Source organism: Alligator sinensis, unplaced genomic scaffold, assembly GCF_000455745.1.
Source record: "Alligator sinensis unplaced genomic scaffold, ASM45574v1 scaffold1801_1, whole genome shotgun sequence".
NCBI lineage: Eukaryota > Metazoa > Chordata > Crocodylia > Alligatoridae > Alligator > Alligator sinensis.
Window position 1 is genome coordinate 277,389 of NW_005842608.1, and position 13,103 is coordinate 290,491.

Below are 13,103 nucleotides of genomic sequence, written 5' to 3' on the forward strand. Positions count from 1 at the left end.
GGCTGCCACACGGCCAGCCGGAGCGAAATGAATGAGCTGCAGTGTTTCAGCTACAGCCAGCCAGCAAGAGGGCTGGGGAGGAGGACCTTGGGCAGGCTCTGGGGGAGGGGGCGAGAGCACAGCTCCCTTCTGCAACCGGCCTGGCCAACAAGGGGCTCATTCAGAGACCCGGGGCCGAGGCCGGGGCGGCCTGGGAGCGTGTTAGCGAGCGGAGAGCGCCAGGCATGCGCGCGGCGGACTGCAGTGCGCACACCCGAGGGGGAGGGGGGCTGCAGCATCGCGCAGTGCGGGGAAACACGGGCTGATGCATGCAGCAATGGAGCTGGTGAGCGTAGACGCATCCCCCAACCCACCGAGAGGCGTCTTGCCTTCCTGGGCCTGCGCTGATGGGGCAGAGGGAAGTGGAAGGCCCTGGTGAACGCATCACCTGCGTGGGGTCCGAAAGGTTCAATGCTTCCCCGCATACCCCAAGGGTCACTTGAAGCAGCCAGGCAGCTCCTCAGCGCCTTCTCCTGCGCTCTGCGGCCTCTGCCACTCCTACAATCAACCCGTCATCACAGCCCCAGCCCGTGGGATGGGCCCCGTCTCTCTCGCACACAAGGGACGGGAGGCCCCAAGGGCGGGAGTATTGCACGGATGGTCACGCAGCAAGGGAGCAGCACGGCCCAGGACAGAGACTCAGGCCAGGAGCGGAGGCAAGGGTAGGGCAGAGAGAGGGAGCCGGCGAGGCTTGCCTATGGCCTGCTTTCGCTCCCAGGGCTATTCCAACTACAGAGGCAGCCTATGGGCAGGGGAACCAAGGGAAACCCTCCGGGGCCCCAAAGCTTCAGAGCTGTGGTGGGATGGCTTCCCACCCCTGAAACAAAGCCTGTCTGGAGAGGGTTTCTTTCTGCAGCTCTCAACGGCAGGATTCACGCCCTCTGCCGCCAGTATGCCTGGCCTGGCCTGTGCCACAGAGCATGCAACTGCCAGGGTCTGTGAACCCCTGGACAGCGAGGGCACGGCCGGACCCCCCTCCTGCTTGAGAACCGCCACGGAGGGGAGAAGGCGACATTCCCCTCGAGGGCCCTAGCACTGCATTCGCCCTCCTCCCCCGGCTGTGGGACCCCCCCGGTGCTGCTCAGACAGAAGCTGTCGCCTCCATGCTGGCCGCAGAGACACATCCATCACCGGCTGTCAGCTCTGCTCAGCAGTGCCAGCTGACGCTCTTGCAGGAACGTGGCAAGCTTTTTGCTCAAGTAAAGTGGCGTTTCCGCAGGAATGGGCACGCAGGGCTCTGTGCGACACAGGGCCCTGCCAGCAGCTCCAGTGCGGAGCCGCACCTCCTCCTGTCCCCACTCCCTGCACACACAATTTGGCAGCCGCTGTGGCGGGGGCAGAGAAGAAAGATTAACAGGCACCTCTCAGATCTCTCTCCGCAGGCATATCCCCAGAGCAGGGCAGCTGGGAGGGGGTACACTCAGTAGGACCCACATCGGGGAACGGGCAGACAGACAGGCCAGAGGCAGTTAAAAGGAGGAGACTCCTTGCAGATCAACTGCATCGCATAAACCGCCCCCCATGTCTGCTCCTGTCCATGGTAAGCGCTGGCTGAACAGGAGCAACTGGCTCCTGGATGAAACGTGGCTCACGTACGTGGCTCAGCCTCCGCTTGCCGCAGGCAAGGAGCAGCTCCGCAGAGCAGCTGACCCGTGGACAAGCTACCTCCGTCCCCTTTAATCCAGTGTAACTTGCTCTTGTTCAGAGCCCTCTGGTTTAACGCACCGTCCCTGGGGGAGGGCGTTTGCAAAGGTGACATTTTACCTCCCCATCGAGATGCTGGCTCAGGTCTCGGGATCTGAGCCCTCGGCACCAGCTGTGCCCTTCCGCTTCTCACAGCAGGGGACTAATTAGAGCAAGTGCGCAGAGCCTTGTTCTCTCAGCCCAGCAAGGGGCACAGCACGTGGAGCAGGCCGCAGGCAGGGGAAGATCCTGCTCTGTCCCAGCCAGGCCCCTCCACCCCGGCTTTGCCTGCTGTATACTCCAGCCTGCCAGGAAGCTTCTGGGGTTGGCTCTGGGGGGGGATCTCTGTGCAAAAGACAGGCCCCAGGCTGGGGAGATCCCATTCCCAACTTCTTGGTTTCCCACTCAAGAGCCCCAGGCCTGCATGCCACCAGGTCACAGCTGCCACGCACAAAGCCAAAGGAACAGCGCTGCCCCCCAGTCCCCGCTCACCACCCCTGCCACGAAGAACAGCAGCGGCGCCTCCTCGTCTTTGGCTTTGTACTTAGCGATGATCTTCTCGGCGATGGGCTGGATCAGCTGCTTGGCCGCCTCGGACTCACCGTCATCCTCTGAATCTGCAGGGCACGGGTGCCAGGAGACAAAAGGACAGTAAGAGGATGGTCAGGATATGACAGGCTGCGGAGGGACAGAAGGTGACCAGAGCGGAGCAGGGCTTTCTTGTAAGATGAGGAAATCGATTCTCTCTGCAAAGCAGCTCCCCAAATACTCTGACCTCTTCTTTCCCCAAACGCCGCCATGAAAGCCCAGGAACTAACAGGCTGGAGGCAGCTGGCTGCCTGCTGAAAAGCACCTGGATGTTGCGAGGACCAAAGGAGGCGCCATCACCCACGCTCCCTCCACCTCAGAACAGCAGCTCTGCTGCTCCCCTGCCTGGCAGTCAAGGTGGCAGCAGGGAAGTGAAGGCAGCTCTGATACGGGGCAGGTACAGGAGAGACAGGCAGGAACATCAATCAAACACCATCAGCCACTGAAGCTCAGTGCTTGGCTGGGAAGGAAAAGAGCCATCCTTGAGCAGCGTCGAGATCATGGTACGTGGGGGAACTTTTGGGTTCAGGAAATAACTGGAACAGTACTCTCCTTCCACCCAGGCCCGCAGCTGCGGCCTCCCCACAACGCTGCCCTGGGGAGCAGCAGCCCACGGACCCCAGGTGACACCCACCGTGTTCCTGGCTCTGCCTGTGCACATGGGAAGGGACAGGCACGTGGAGCAGGAGGGGTTGCACTGGGATTGTTTTTCCATTGTCTACACTCCAGCTCGGCTCCCTGCACTGGGTGCTCCCCTCCCCATACGCCTCGAGGGGGAGACACGCATCCTACCTAACCATCAGTAACTCGCACTTGGCTAACGCAGTGGGTGCAGCCTCAACCCTGTGCTCTCCAGAAGGCAGATCCCAAACCCTTTCCTGCAGCAAGCAGCTTGGAGGGCTCGCATTGCTTCAGGGCATCTGACTCCAGGACCACAGACCCGCGCGGAGTCCGTGCTACCCACCAGCCTGCAAAGGGGAGAGGTCTGGGGGGAGGTTCCCAGGCTGACTCTGGACAGCCCCACAGTCCCAGTTCCCTGCTGTGATGGCACCGATCAGAGCAATGCGAGGTTGCGGGGTAGGGGGAAAGCTGTCTCATTGCAGCTTCTGGATTTACACAGCCCAGTGGGAGAGAGGGGACGCTGCTCCCACCGTCCTGGGGCATGCTACTGTTCCCTGTAAGAATGGAGCCAGTGAGTCACACCGCACCAAAGCAGCTCCCCAGTGCCACCACTCACCCCCGGTCCCCCGAGAAAGCCCCCTTCGCCACCCCTCCCAACCAGGCTCTGCTCCAAAAGCAAGAGGGCTCCATACCTACGAAGAGGACGAGGCAGGGGCCCTCGTTCAGCTGCACGGCGTTGGAGTCCGTCAGCTCCAGGACGGGTTTGGGGTGCCACGGGAACTCCCGGCATTCAATGTCATTCAGCACCTCCACCCGCCCCTGCCGCGTGATCACGTCGCCTTTAGGGTCCAGGACGATGAGGGTCGGGATGCCTGCGGCAGAGGAAAGGCAGAGGCACGCTCAGTCCCAGCAACAGCCCCAGGCTTGCTCTACTGAGATGAACCTGCCCCACAGGGACCCCTCTGCACAGGCTAACCCAGTCTGTCCAGAGCCTCCCAAAAGGCCCCTCCCATGCTCTTCTGTGACCGTCCATTAACACCAGCCACAGCAGTGGCTGAGCCAGCTTCAGTCCGGGGGGAAGCAGGTGCAGTGGCAGGACGTTTGGGGGACCGGGACACTTGTATGGGTAGGCTGGACACGGATCTCTCTTCATGGTGCAGTTAGCAGTATGGAGCCTCTGACCTCCACAGCCAAATTCACCTTGGCATCAAAGATGAGATAAAAGTGACCTCGTGAACTTTGCCAAAGGGCTCCAATGCCATCCAGTGCAGATGGGCAGCAGGGGAGTTGGTGCCGTCTGACAGGTATCCAGCCACGGACAAGGATGTTCCACCACCAGGGACATTCAGAGCAGATTCCTGGTCCAAAGGCACCCGCGAGGCTGACCCAGCTGCTTCTCCCCTCCCAGCTCCACATTCGTTAAAGCCGACTCCAGTCCACACCCAAGGCGCGTTCTTGCCGCCAGCAGGGCTGACGAGCGGCCGCATGACAACAGGACACTGTCCGGACCCCGGTGCATGTTCCCCACCTCGATCCCTCCTCTCCGCCTCCCAGCACTGCTAAGCCACATGCAATGCAAACTACTGAAGCCTGCTGGGGTCAGACCTGCCTCGCTCGCTAGTTCACAACGCGCGCTGCTGACACAGGAAACAAAACCGCGGTGGAAGGCAAAGGAGCTGGAGGAAGAGAGCAAGCTGCTGGCAAGGCACAGCCTGCAGGTGTACGTGGAGCTTGGGAAGCCGGCGTTCCCTAACCTCCCATGGCCTCGTGTGACCGCTCCAACGCGTCTTTGAGAGCGACTGAAAACCAGGACCGGCCGCAGCCACGAGGTGTCTGTCACGGAGGCATCCCAGCTTGACCAAGCTCCACTGCCTGGAAGGGAGCGATGTCGGCATACGCCAGCTTGGGGCCCGCTGGAGCTCTGCTGGTTCCTGCCCTGGGAGGCTCTGACTCTCCGTACTCCCATCACTCAGGCGGGACAGGTTCCCTTTGCCCCAAGTCTCAAATCCAACCAGCGAGATGCTTTCTGGAGAAGGAAGAGGACTGAAGTATGGCTGAGTGGGCTCAAGCATGCCAGCATCCCCCATGGCGTGAGCTCTGTTTGGTATCGGAGAGCAGCTAATAAACTTCTAAGAAGCTGGAGAAACTGCTACTGCAGGCTGCTCCACTCCCCTCAACAGCTGGGAACGCAGAGCAGACGGGCAGGGGCTGGGGCTGGGGCACAACTGCTGAAGTGGGAGTACGAGGCTTCAGCAGCAGATCCGTTCAGAAGGAGAGGGCAGCTTCCAGCAGCTGGGGCTCAGGGCGCCAGAGTCGGGGAAGGTCTCCACTTGGGAAGCCTGTGGAAGGCAGAGCCCTACAAGTCAGGTATGGAGGAGGCCCGGCTGTCCCAATCAACAGTGTCTGCATCGTGCAGGGCCAAGGGGGAGCCAGTGAGCGCAGGAATGTCAGGGTCTGGGATTTTACTAGGCACCAACAGTCACTGTCAGCGGAGAGACAGAAGCAGCCTTCACCGGGGGAGACATCGAGAAGACAGGGAAGAGGGCAACGTAACACCTGCGACTGCTAGAAGACAGGTCAACTGTCCAACACTGGTGTCAGCTTTGCCACCTGGCTCTCGTCGCTCTCCCTCCCAGGTATTTGCTAGGCAGCACCTTGCTCTCCCCCCGCGGGAGAAGGGGCAGGCGCAGGCAGCTCGCACGCTCCCACCCGCACTGCAGCTGTTCCCAGGCAAGAGTCACCGGGAGGCCACAAGTTACAGACTCAGAGACTTTGTGGGCAGTGGAGAAGGCCTCGTCGCTGCCTGACCGAGGCACTGCAGGCCCATGCATGGGGACAGGAGTTGCTCACCAGTCTCCTCAATCCTGAGCGTTTCCCTATGAAACACATGGACATTTGTCTGCTCCGCGTTTGCCGGCAAGTCCCAGCGAGCGACTGCATTCCCCTCATTCCAGCCCCAGCCGGGCAGCTCTGCATTCCTCCGTAAAAACAGCACATTCGCCTCGTATGACGGCTGCGCCCTGGCTCCTAGCGGCGTGCCAAGAAAATCAGGCTGACCACAGAAGGGCACATTCATCACCCAATGGCATCCGGGATCATGCTGGAGGGACGGGTAGGAAGCTCCGGTGGAGCTGGAAAAGGCATCTCAGGCCTGACCCCGCGAGCAGCACTGTGCCCCCTGCTCTCCCAGCAGTCCAGGGGAGAAACATCCCTCCTCGCCTCACCTCCGCATTCAGCCTCCTCCAGATCTGCACAGCCCACGGTCCAGGCATGATGCTGGAGCCGGAGACCTGGTTATAGCCCTGCCACGTTCCTGCGTGTCCTTTGGGCAAGTCATTTCATCTCATCCCCAACAAGCTCCTGTGTACCAAGCCACAGCTCTCCCCCTAGCCAGGCTGCCCAGGGAAGGCCCTGGGCTGTTTGGGTCTTGTAGATAACCTGGGTGCCAGGTTCAGCACATTCAGACCTCACCAGATTTGCAGGCGAGTTCAGGCTGCAACACAGCAATGAGCTAAGATCTCGGTATCAAGCAGCACCTAGAAAGCCCCCGTGTGAACACCCCAAGAGGGTTGATACCAGGCTGCTCCTGCTCGTATGCTGCCAGGGAGTCAACTGCACACGAGGGGGCTGGATGCTGCCTTCACGATTCCCAGCCCGACACTGGCTCCAGGCACCACTGCCCCACCCCAGGCCAAACACCAGCAAGCTGCACATCTGGATGTGCTGGGGACTGCCCCCTCCCTCCCCTCAGGCAAATCACAAGCTCTTACTGCTTCTCCCCACTGGTACAAAGGGAAAGGGCCTTTTATTGCCCTACTTGCAACACAGCTATTTTCACTTGGGCCTTCCCTACCCCCCGGGACGGCTTGGAGGCACAGTGCGTGAGGCCAGGGCAGGGATGTGGCGAGGAGGCAGCTCCTCACTTTCCGCAGGGCTGTAATTTAACACTGCCCAGCAGAACCTGACAGGCCACAGTCTTGCAGCTCCCGCGGTAAGCACATCCCATCTGCGAGGGAGACAGGCTTGCAGGATCTAGGGCAGCAGCAAGCTGTAAAGCAAGCCCCTTGCACACCTGCTAGCTCTGTATTTTATAGCCCTCTCCGAGTCACTCTCACTCACACACACACAGACCTAAGCACCTAGATGTGTCTTTTAGCTCTCTCCACTCAAATCAGCGTTGAGTGTCATTTCTGACACTTCCCTGGGTCAAAGGCAGAGCTGGCCTGCCATCTTTTGTAGGTAGGAGCACGAGGACAAGCAGCCCCTGGCGGCAAGCATGGGACAGACGCTTAGATGAAAAGGGAGGGGACCTGGACTCAGTCCAACTGTCATGCACCAGGAAAGGGGTCGCAGTCCCTCTGCTTTCCCAGCTGACCAGCATTTCATCAAAACGCAGCGGAAGAGAATGGGATCTGTGCATAAAACTGAATGGGACCCTGGCTGGATTCGCACGCGCTCAGCCCCCTGCTCCTGGCTCTGCTGGAGTAGTGAGCCCAGAGAGGCATATCCCGGAGGGCTACGAAACAGCAGGCAGAAGAGGGAATTGGAGTCATGAAGCCAGAAATCGGAGAACATGTCTCTCCAGACCAGCGGGGCTGGATCTTCTGGCCATTTCATCTGGGTGGGTATGGTGCGCCCCACCGCTTCCACGCGGGCTGTGAATGGATGCATTCAGGTAAACCCAAATAAAGCCCGAGGAGGCTCTGTTTGTATTTACATTTTTTGCTGGCTTTCTTGAATGCCACTGGGAGCCGACAGGAGACTGAAACAACAAGAGACCTGATCATCTTGCAGCTTTTCCACTAGGCAGGAACTGAAAGAGTTGGAGAAGACAAGACCTTGTGTTGTTACAGCCCTGCAAACAGCCCCCCGAGGCCCTCGAAAGGCCTGTGAGAGCACATGCCAACACCGTCCCTCACAATCCCAGTCATTTGCACTTGCTCAGAACAGGCCACGTGCAGATTTGCTCTCCTCGGATGAAGAGGGGCAAGGCGGGACTGCTCGAACAGACCTGGGACTTCTCAGAGCTCTACACAGTTATACTTGAGAAGCTAATGACCACAGAGAGCAGACACGGGGCTCTGACCAGGACACTGGGTAGGATGATAAAACTGCCGCATTTGCAGAATGGGTTTCTGCACACCAGTGTTTGACAAGGAGGATTGTAGTGGCACAGCCCTCCGGAGCCCTCTCATGAGCACCAGTGAGGAGAAGATGGAGGAGAGACAGAGGTAACAATGAGTAGGAAGCAGTGGCTCAACAAGGATGTCAGAGAGAGGGCGACTGCAACCATGGAGAACAGAGAAATCTGGGGAAGAACGAGCCGCACCGCTTACCTCTTACTAACCACCAGGCACGGTCCTGGAGACGTAACGCATGGCTAAAGGGGTCTGCCTCGGGCGCGTACACACAGCTCCCAGGGGGCACAAGAGGTTTATTATGACCCTGTGCTGCTAGGTGGGTGCAACAAGGCTCTAAAATACCTGAGAGTCAGGCCAGGCACCCTGGGATCCTCAAGCACAGGGAGGTGGGGAGTCATATCACTACAGAGCAAGCCAGGGAGCCGTGTCCTTCCCTGGGCCCTCCTTGCTCCAGGCCTTCTGCAAGAGGCTAAGGGGAAGGCTTGGGGCAGGGGGGACCAGAGGGTCTCCCCAAACCAGGACCTGAGCTTCACTTTAGGGCGATCAGGGAAACGTCTACATTTGCCTTTGCTCCACGGCATCCTGTGACCGGCCCTGACAACCCTGGGCCCTCGCTGGCGTTTTCCTCTTCTCTGTACTTGCAAGTTGTCATTACCCTATGTCCCTTCAGACGCCTCTTCCCCACACCCAGTCGCTCCTTTTCATCTCCCCAGTCCTGTAATCACAAGGAGAAAACATGAGTAAGCACAGAAACTTCCTGCCTGCTGGCAGCCACATTTATCGTGCCCCTCGACACGTCCAGCAGGCCACAGCTCGATGCTGCCCTTTGATGTAAATTGCTGTGGTAACCAAACTGCACTGGAAGCCGCTTGGAGCATGTACGGCGAGGGGAGCAAGGCGGGAGCCTGCACGCTCCCCGAGCACCCAAGGCCTGCAAAATCCTGGATCCGATGCACCCGGAAAGATGGAAGCAAAGTCCTGGGCTACATAGCACACGCACTCACGTTTGGCTAATCCATGTCCCTAACAAAAACCAGATGCCACTGCCCTCGAGTCCTGCGAGAACACCAGCCCGAGCTGGCAGCACGTCCAACAGTAAAAAAAAGCAGCATTTGAACCTCCATGAAAAGCAGAATGGATTTGATCGACAATGAGGTATGAAGCATCCCAGCTCCAAAGGGCTCCATGTTTCCAGGAAGAATGAGCCCGTTTACTTGGAGGCTGCAGGAGTGTTAGTTGGAGAAGAGCCGTGCAACAGCTCAGCCTGGGGCACCGCGCTGTGCTTTGCTGTTTTCTTTAAAGGAGAGCAGAGATTTTACTCCCCGAAGGGGTGGGACCACCATACCTTGGATGCCGTACAGCCGATTGAGGCGCGATCTTCGGGCTTCATCAGAGTAGGGGACAGCCAGCCAGGGCATCTCGCTGAAGTACTGCTTGAAAGAGTCCTCTGACCTGGCAAAGGAACACGGCAAAGCAGGGGTCACACAAAAGTTTGCCCCTTTTGGGCACCTGAGCTTTTTCCCATGTAACGCTTCACCTGGGAGAGACACAAGTTGCCCCACACACCTAGCGCTTCCCTGGGAAGCGGACCCCGTCACCAGAGTAAACAGGCCCCTCCACCTGGGAGATCACCTTGCTTCCATCCATGCAATGCCTGTGCCTCTCCCAGAGAGAGGGAAGGGGGGGGACTTGCAGCAGGTTTCACCCACAAGGTGCCTGCTACAGGACTTGGAGTCCAATGGACAGCATCTTTGGGACCCTCCACCGATGCTTGTGTTTCTTCTTCCGCAAAGTAAGCAGACAGAGTGCGAAGCCTGATGGCTCCTGCCCTGCCCCCCAGCCATCCCCATGGTGCACATGGCGCTACCAGTCTGATCTGCCCCTCCTGCCCCCGCAGCGCAGCACAGCGCAGCCAAGCCCAGCACTCTTCACCGCAACCAGCCCCGACTGCAAACAGGCAGGACAGAGATGCACCTTACAGACTAACTGATCAGAGCTGTACAAGCTGATTGCAAGAGACCGATTACCTGTCTGCGCTAACGAAGACTATCTCGAATTTCTGACCCGCCTCCTTGATTTTCCGGTAAGACTCCACCAGGACCCTGGTGAGGCTTCGACAGGGTGGGCACTGGGGGAAGAAGCAACACAGCAATGAGCACAAGGCATGCAGACAAGAGGGACGCAGCTCATCACAGTCAAGGGGCCTCACCTGTTCCTAGGCTTCCCGCCCTGAGCTGGCACAAGGACCATCAAAAGGCACAAGCAATTCACGGGTCCTGCCTTTCCTTGAGACCACCTTGCGAGCTGGGCCTGCTGGCCAGGGGGGACAGAGTCCACATGTCCCTAGTGCAGGCCCCCCAGCCCCTGGGAAGCCAAAGCTGACTCCCCAGAAAACCTATGGAAGTGGACACGAGCAGGAGCACTGCCTGCTCCCCAAGGGAGGGCCTGCGGCATCTTGGGCCCCACGGCTCTGCTAGGAGCGAACCAAGCTCTCGGTCTGAGCCCTTCCCCGTCTACGGGGGACAGATCCCTAGCAATCGAGGCTGAGACCACTCACAAAGCTGAAGCCTGCCCCAAACATGTCCCGCTGCTCTGTACAATGGAGAGGGGTCAGGTACTCACCCAGTGTGCTGAGAAATAGACCCCGACGTGAGAGCCCTCCAGGCTGGCGCTATCCACTGACTGGCCATTGTTTCTGAGCAGAGGCCCCGCCACAACTTCGCTGAAGGGTTTTGGCCCCCAGGGGAATTCCAGACCTAAGGGAATCGGGGACAGCATGGGGAGAAGGCAGAAAGCAGTCAGATGCAGGTCTAGCACTGAAAACGCCCAAGGACTTTCCCAAGAAAAGCATGCGGCCCTCCTCCAGCTTCTAACGGGGGCAACCACATCACAAGTGACTTCTGAATCCATCGGCCTTGAGGTCTTTCCACATAATGTTCCCCTGCCTCCCCACAAGATGCAGGACCATGGCTCTCCAGGAGAGGAGAGGCCAGATGAAAGGCTTGTTCTGAATGGAAAGATGCCCCCACAAGAAGCCCATTAGAGAGAAATCAGGTCTGCCCCAAAATTCAGGGAGTCAAGTGTGCCCAGGGGTGTCCCCAGGGAGCTCTGCCCTCAGGCTGCAGCCATCCTGGGCCGCGTATCCATTCTGCTTCCCGAGTTTACACTGACGGAGAAGCAGTCGGGGCAGCCCACGCCGTTCATGCCTGTCTCAGCCCCTCCACTGGTGAAGCGCTTTGGGGTCTCATTTTATGTAACTCTGCTCTCACTGGTATTTGGGAAGAGAAGTCGTGGTTCTTTCAAACAAAGAAACCCAAAGCTCTCTTTCACAGGAAGCACGCTGGGGATTTCACGCCGGGAATAACATGGCATTTGCATTTGCTAAGTCTTGCCACCCCCTTGTTTTTTTGCTTCAAGGCATCCAGTGGAGCAAGAGCCAAAATACAAGCCGACTCTTGGCCGGTGCTCCACTGCGCTGCACTCCACGTCTTACCTTCTGGGTCATCTCGGATTACCAAGAGGCCATTTCTGCACACAACCTTCCCGGTGGCGGCATCTATAAATATCAGCGAGGGAATGTTGGAGACTCTGTATTTGTTCCACAGTTTTAGCTGTAAAAGAGACAGGAGGGGGGACAAAAAAACCAGGAGGAGTCACTAAGCTGCTCAAACAAGTGCTCTGAGCAGCAGCACATTCAGGCTGAAGACCCAAGCTCAAGGGAGGAGCTACAGCTCGCACCTATAATCCCTGAGGGAGACTGAGGCCCACCAGCTGTGTGCTACCTGCACCGCGGGGTGGATGCACTGGTCTAGAAGCGTACTTGGCTTCCTACCAGCCCTGCCACGGACTTTGTACAAGACCTTGGGCAAACTGCATGGCTCTCAGTGCTTCTCTTTCCCCACATGTGAAGAAGGGATAATATTTATCCACCTCTCACTGTGTTTTGAGACCTCTGGGCGGACAACACAGCCAACGCAATCAACCACCACTGCTCCGAAGGGACCCAGCTGCTTCTCTCCTCCCAGCTCCACATTCATTAAAGCCAACTCCAGTCCACACCCAAGGCGCGTTCTTGCCGCCAGCAGGGCTGACGAGCGGCCGCATGACAACAGGACACTGTCCGGACCCCGGTGCATGTTCCCCACCTCGATCCCTCCTCTCCGCCTCCCAGCACTGCTAAGCCACATGCAATGCAAACTACTGAAGCCTGCTGAGGTCAGACCTGCCTCGCTCGCTAGTTCACAACGCGCGCTGCTGACACAGGAAACAAAACCGCGGTGGAAGGCAAAGGAGCTAGAGGAAGAGAGCAAGCTGCTGGCAAGGCACAGCCTGCAGGTGTACGTGGAGCTTGGGAAGCCGGCGTTCCCTAACCTCCCATGGCCTCGTGTGACCACTCCAACGTGTCTTTGAGAGCGACTGAAAACCAGGACCGGCCGCGGCCAGAGGATCTCTCTCAGACCTTTGCGCACATAAATATTCCACTCAAAGCAGTTCGCTGACGTCTTCCCAAGGCGCTCCATGCTGAACCAGCCCCATGATGAATTATCAACCTCTCAGGTGCAATCAAATCAGAGCACAGAACCAGACTGGACAGGACAGAGGGAAGGAAATGAATCATTAGCTTCCCACAATGTCAAATATTAATGGGCTGCAACCCTCCTCAGCTCTGCGGGCATTTATGACATTCATTTGGGCCAGGGGAGAAGGAGACAAAGCAGCACCATGAGAACTGCAGGAGGGACCATCAGCGGGAACACAACTTGGCACTCCTCGACTTGTTATTCTGCAATACAAAAGTTACGATACAGAGGAGAATTCAGAGCACGTGGTGCTGCTTTTTCCAGCTTGCTTTATGCATCTTCTTGTTTAATATTGGGGACATTTGCATCAGACCGTATTATTTTATATTAGAGCAGCATGCAAATGGCTCAAGTGAGATGGGCCTCACTGTGCCAAGCACTAGACGTGAATAAAACAATCCCAGCCCTGCCTGCATCCTGCGGACAAAATACGAAGGGTGTGGGAAAGGGG

General features: G+C 58.2%; 1 protein-coding gene across 3 annotated transcripts in view; it reads right to left on the reverse strand.

Moving 5' to 3' along the window:
* Nucleotides 1–13,103, reverse strand: part of NXN (nucleoredoxin) — a 56,477-nt gene that overhangs the window by 3,052 nt on the left and 40,322 nt on the right. For all 3 annotated transcript variants that reach the window (XM_025214872.1, XM_014524425.2, XM_025214871.1), the window contains 6 exons: nt 11,566–11,683; nt 10,695–10,828; nt 10,100–10,200; nt 9,418–9,524; nt 3,624–3,803; nt 2,215–2,339 (listed from right to left, as the gene is read on the reverse strand). In XM_025214872.1, the coding sequence (XP_025070657.1) occupies nt 2,215–2,339; nt 3,624–3,803; nt 9,418–9,524; nt 10,100–10,200; nt 10,695–10,828; nt 11,566–11,683 (765 nt within the window). The remainder of the gene's footprint in view (nt 1–2,214; nt 2,340–3,623; nt 3,804–9,417; nt 9,525–10,099; nt 10,201–10,694; nt 10,829–11,565; nt 11,684–13,103) is intronic.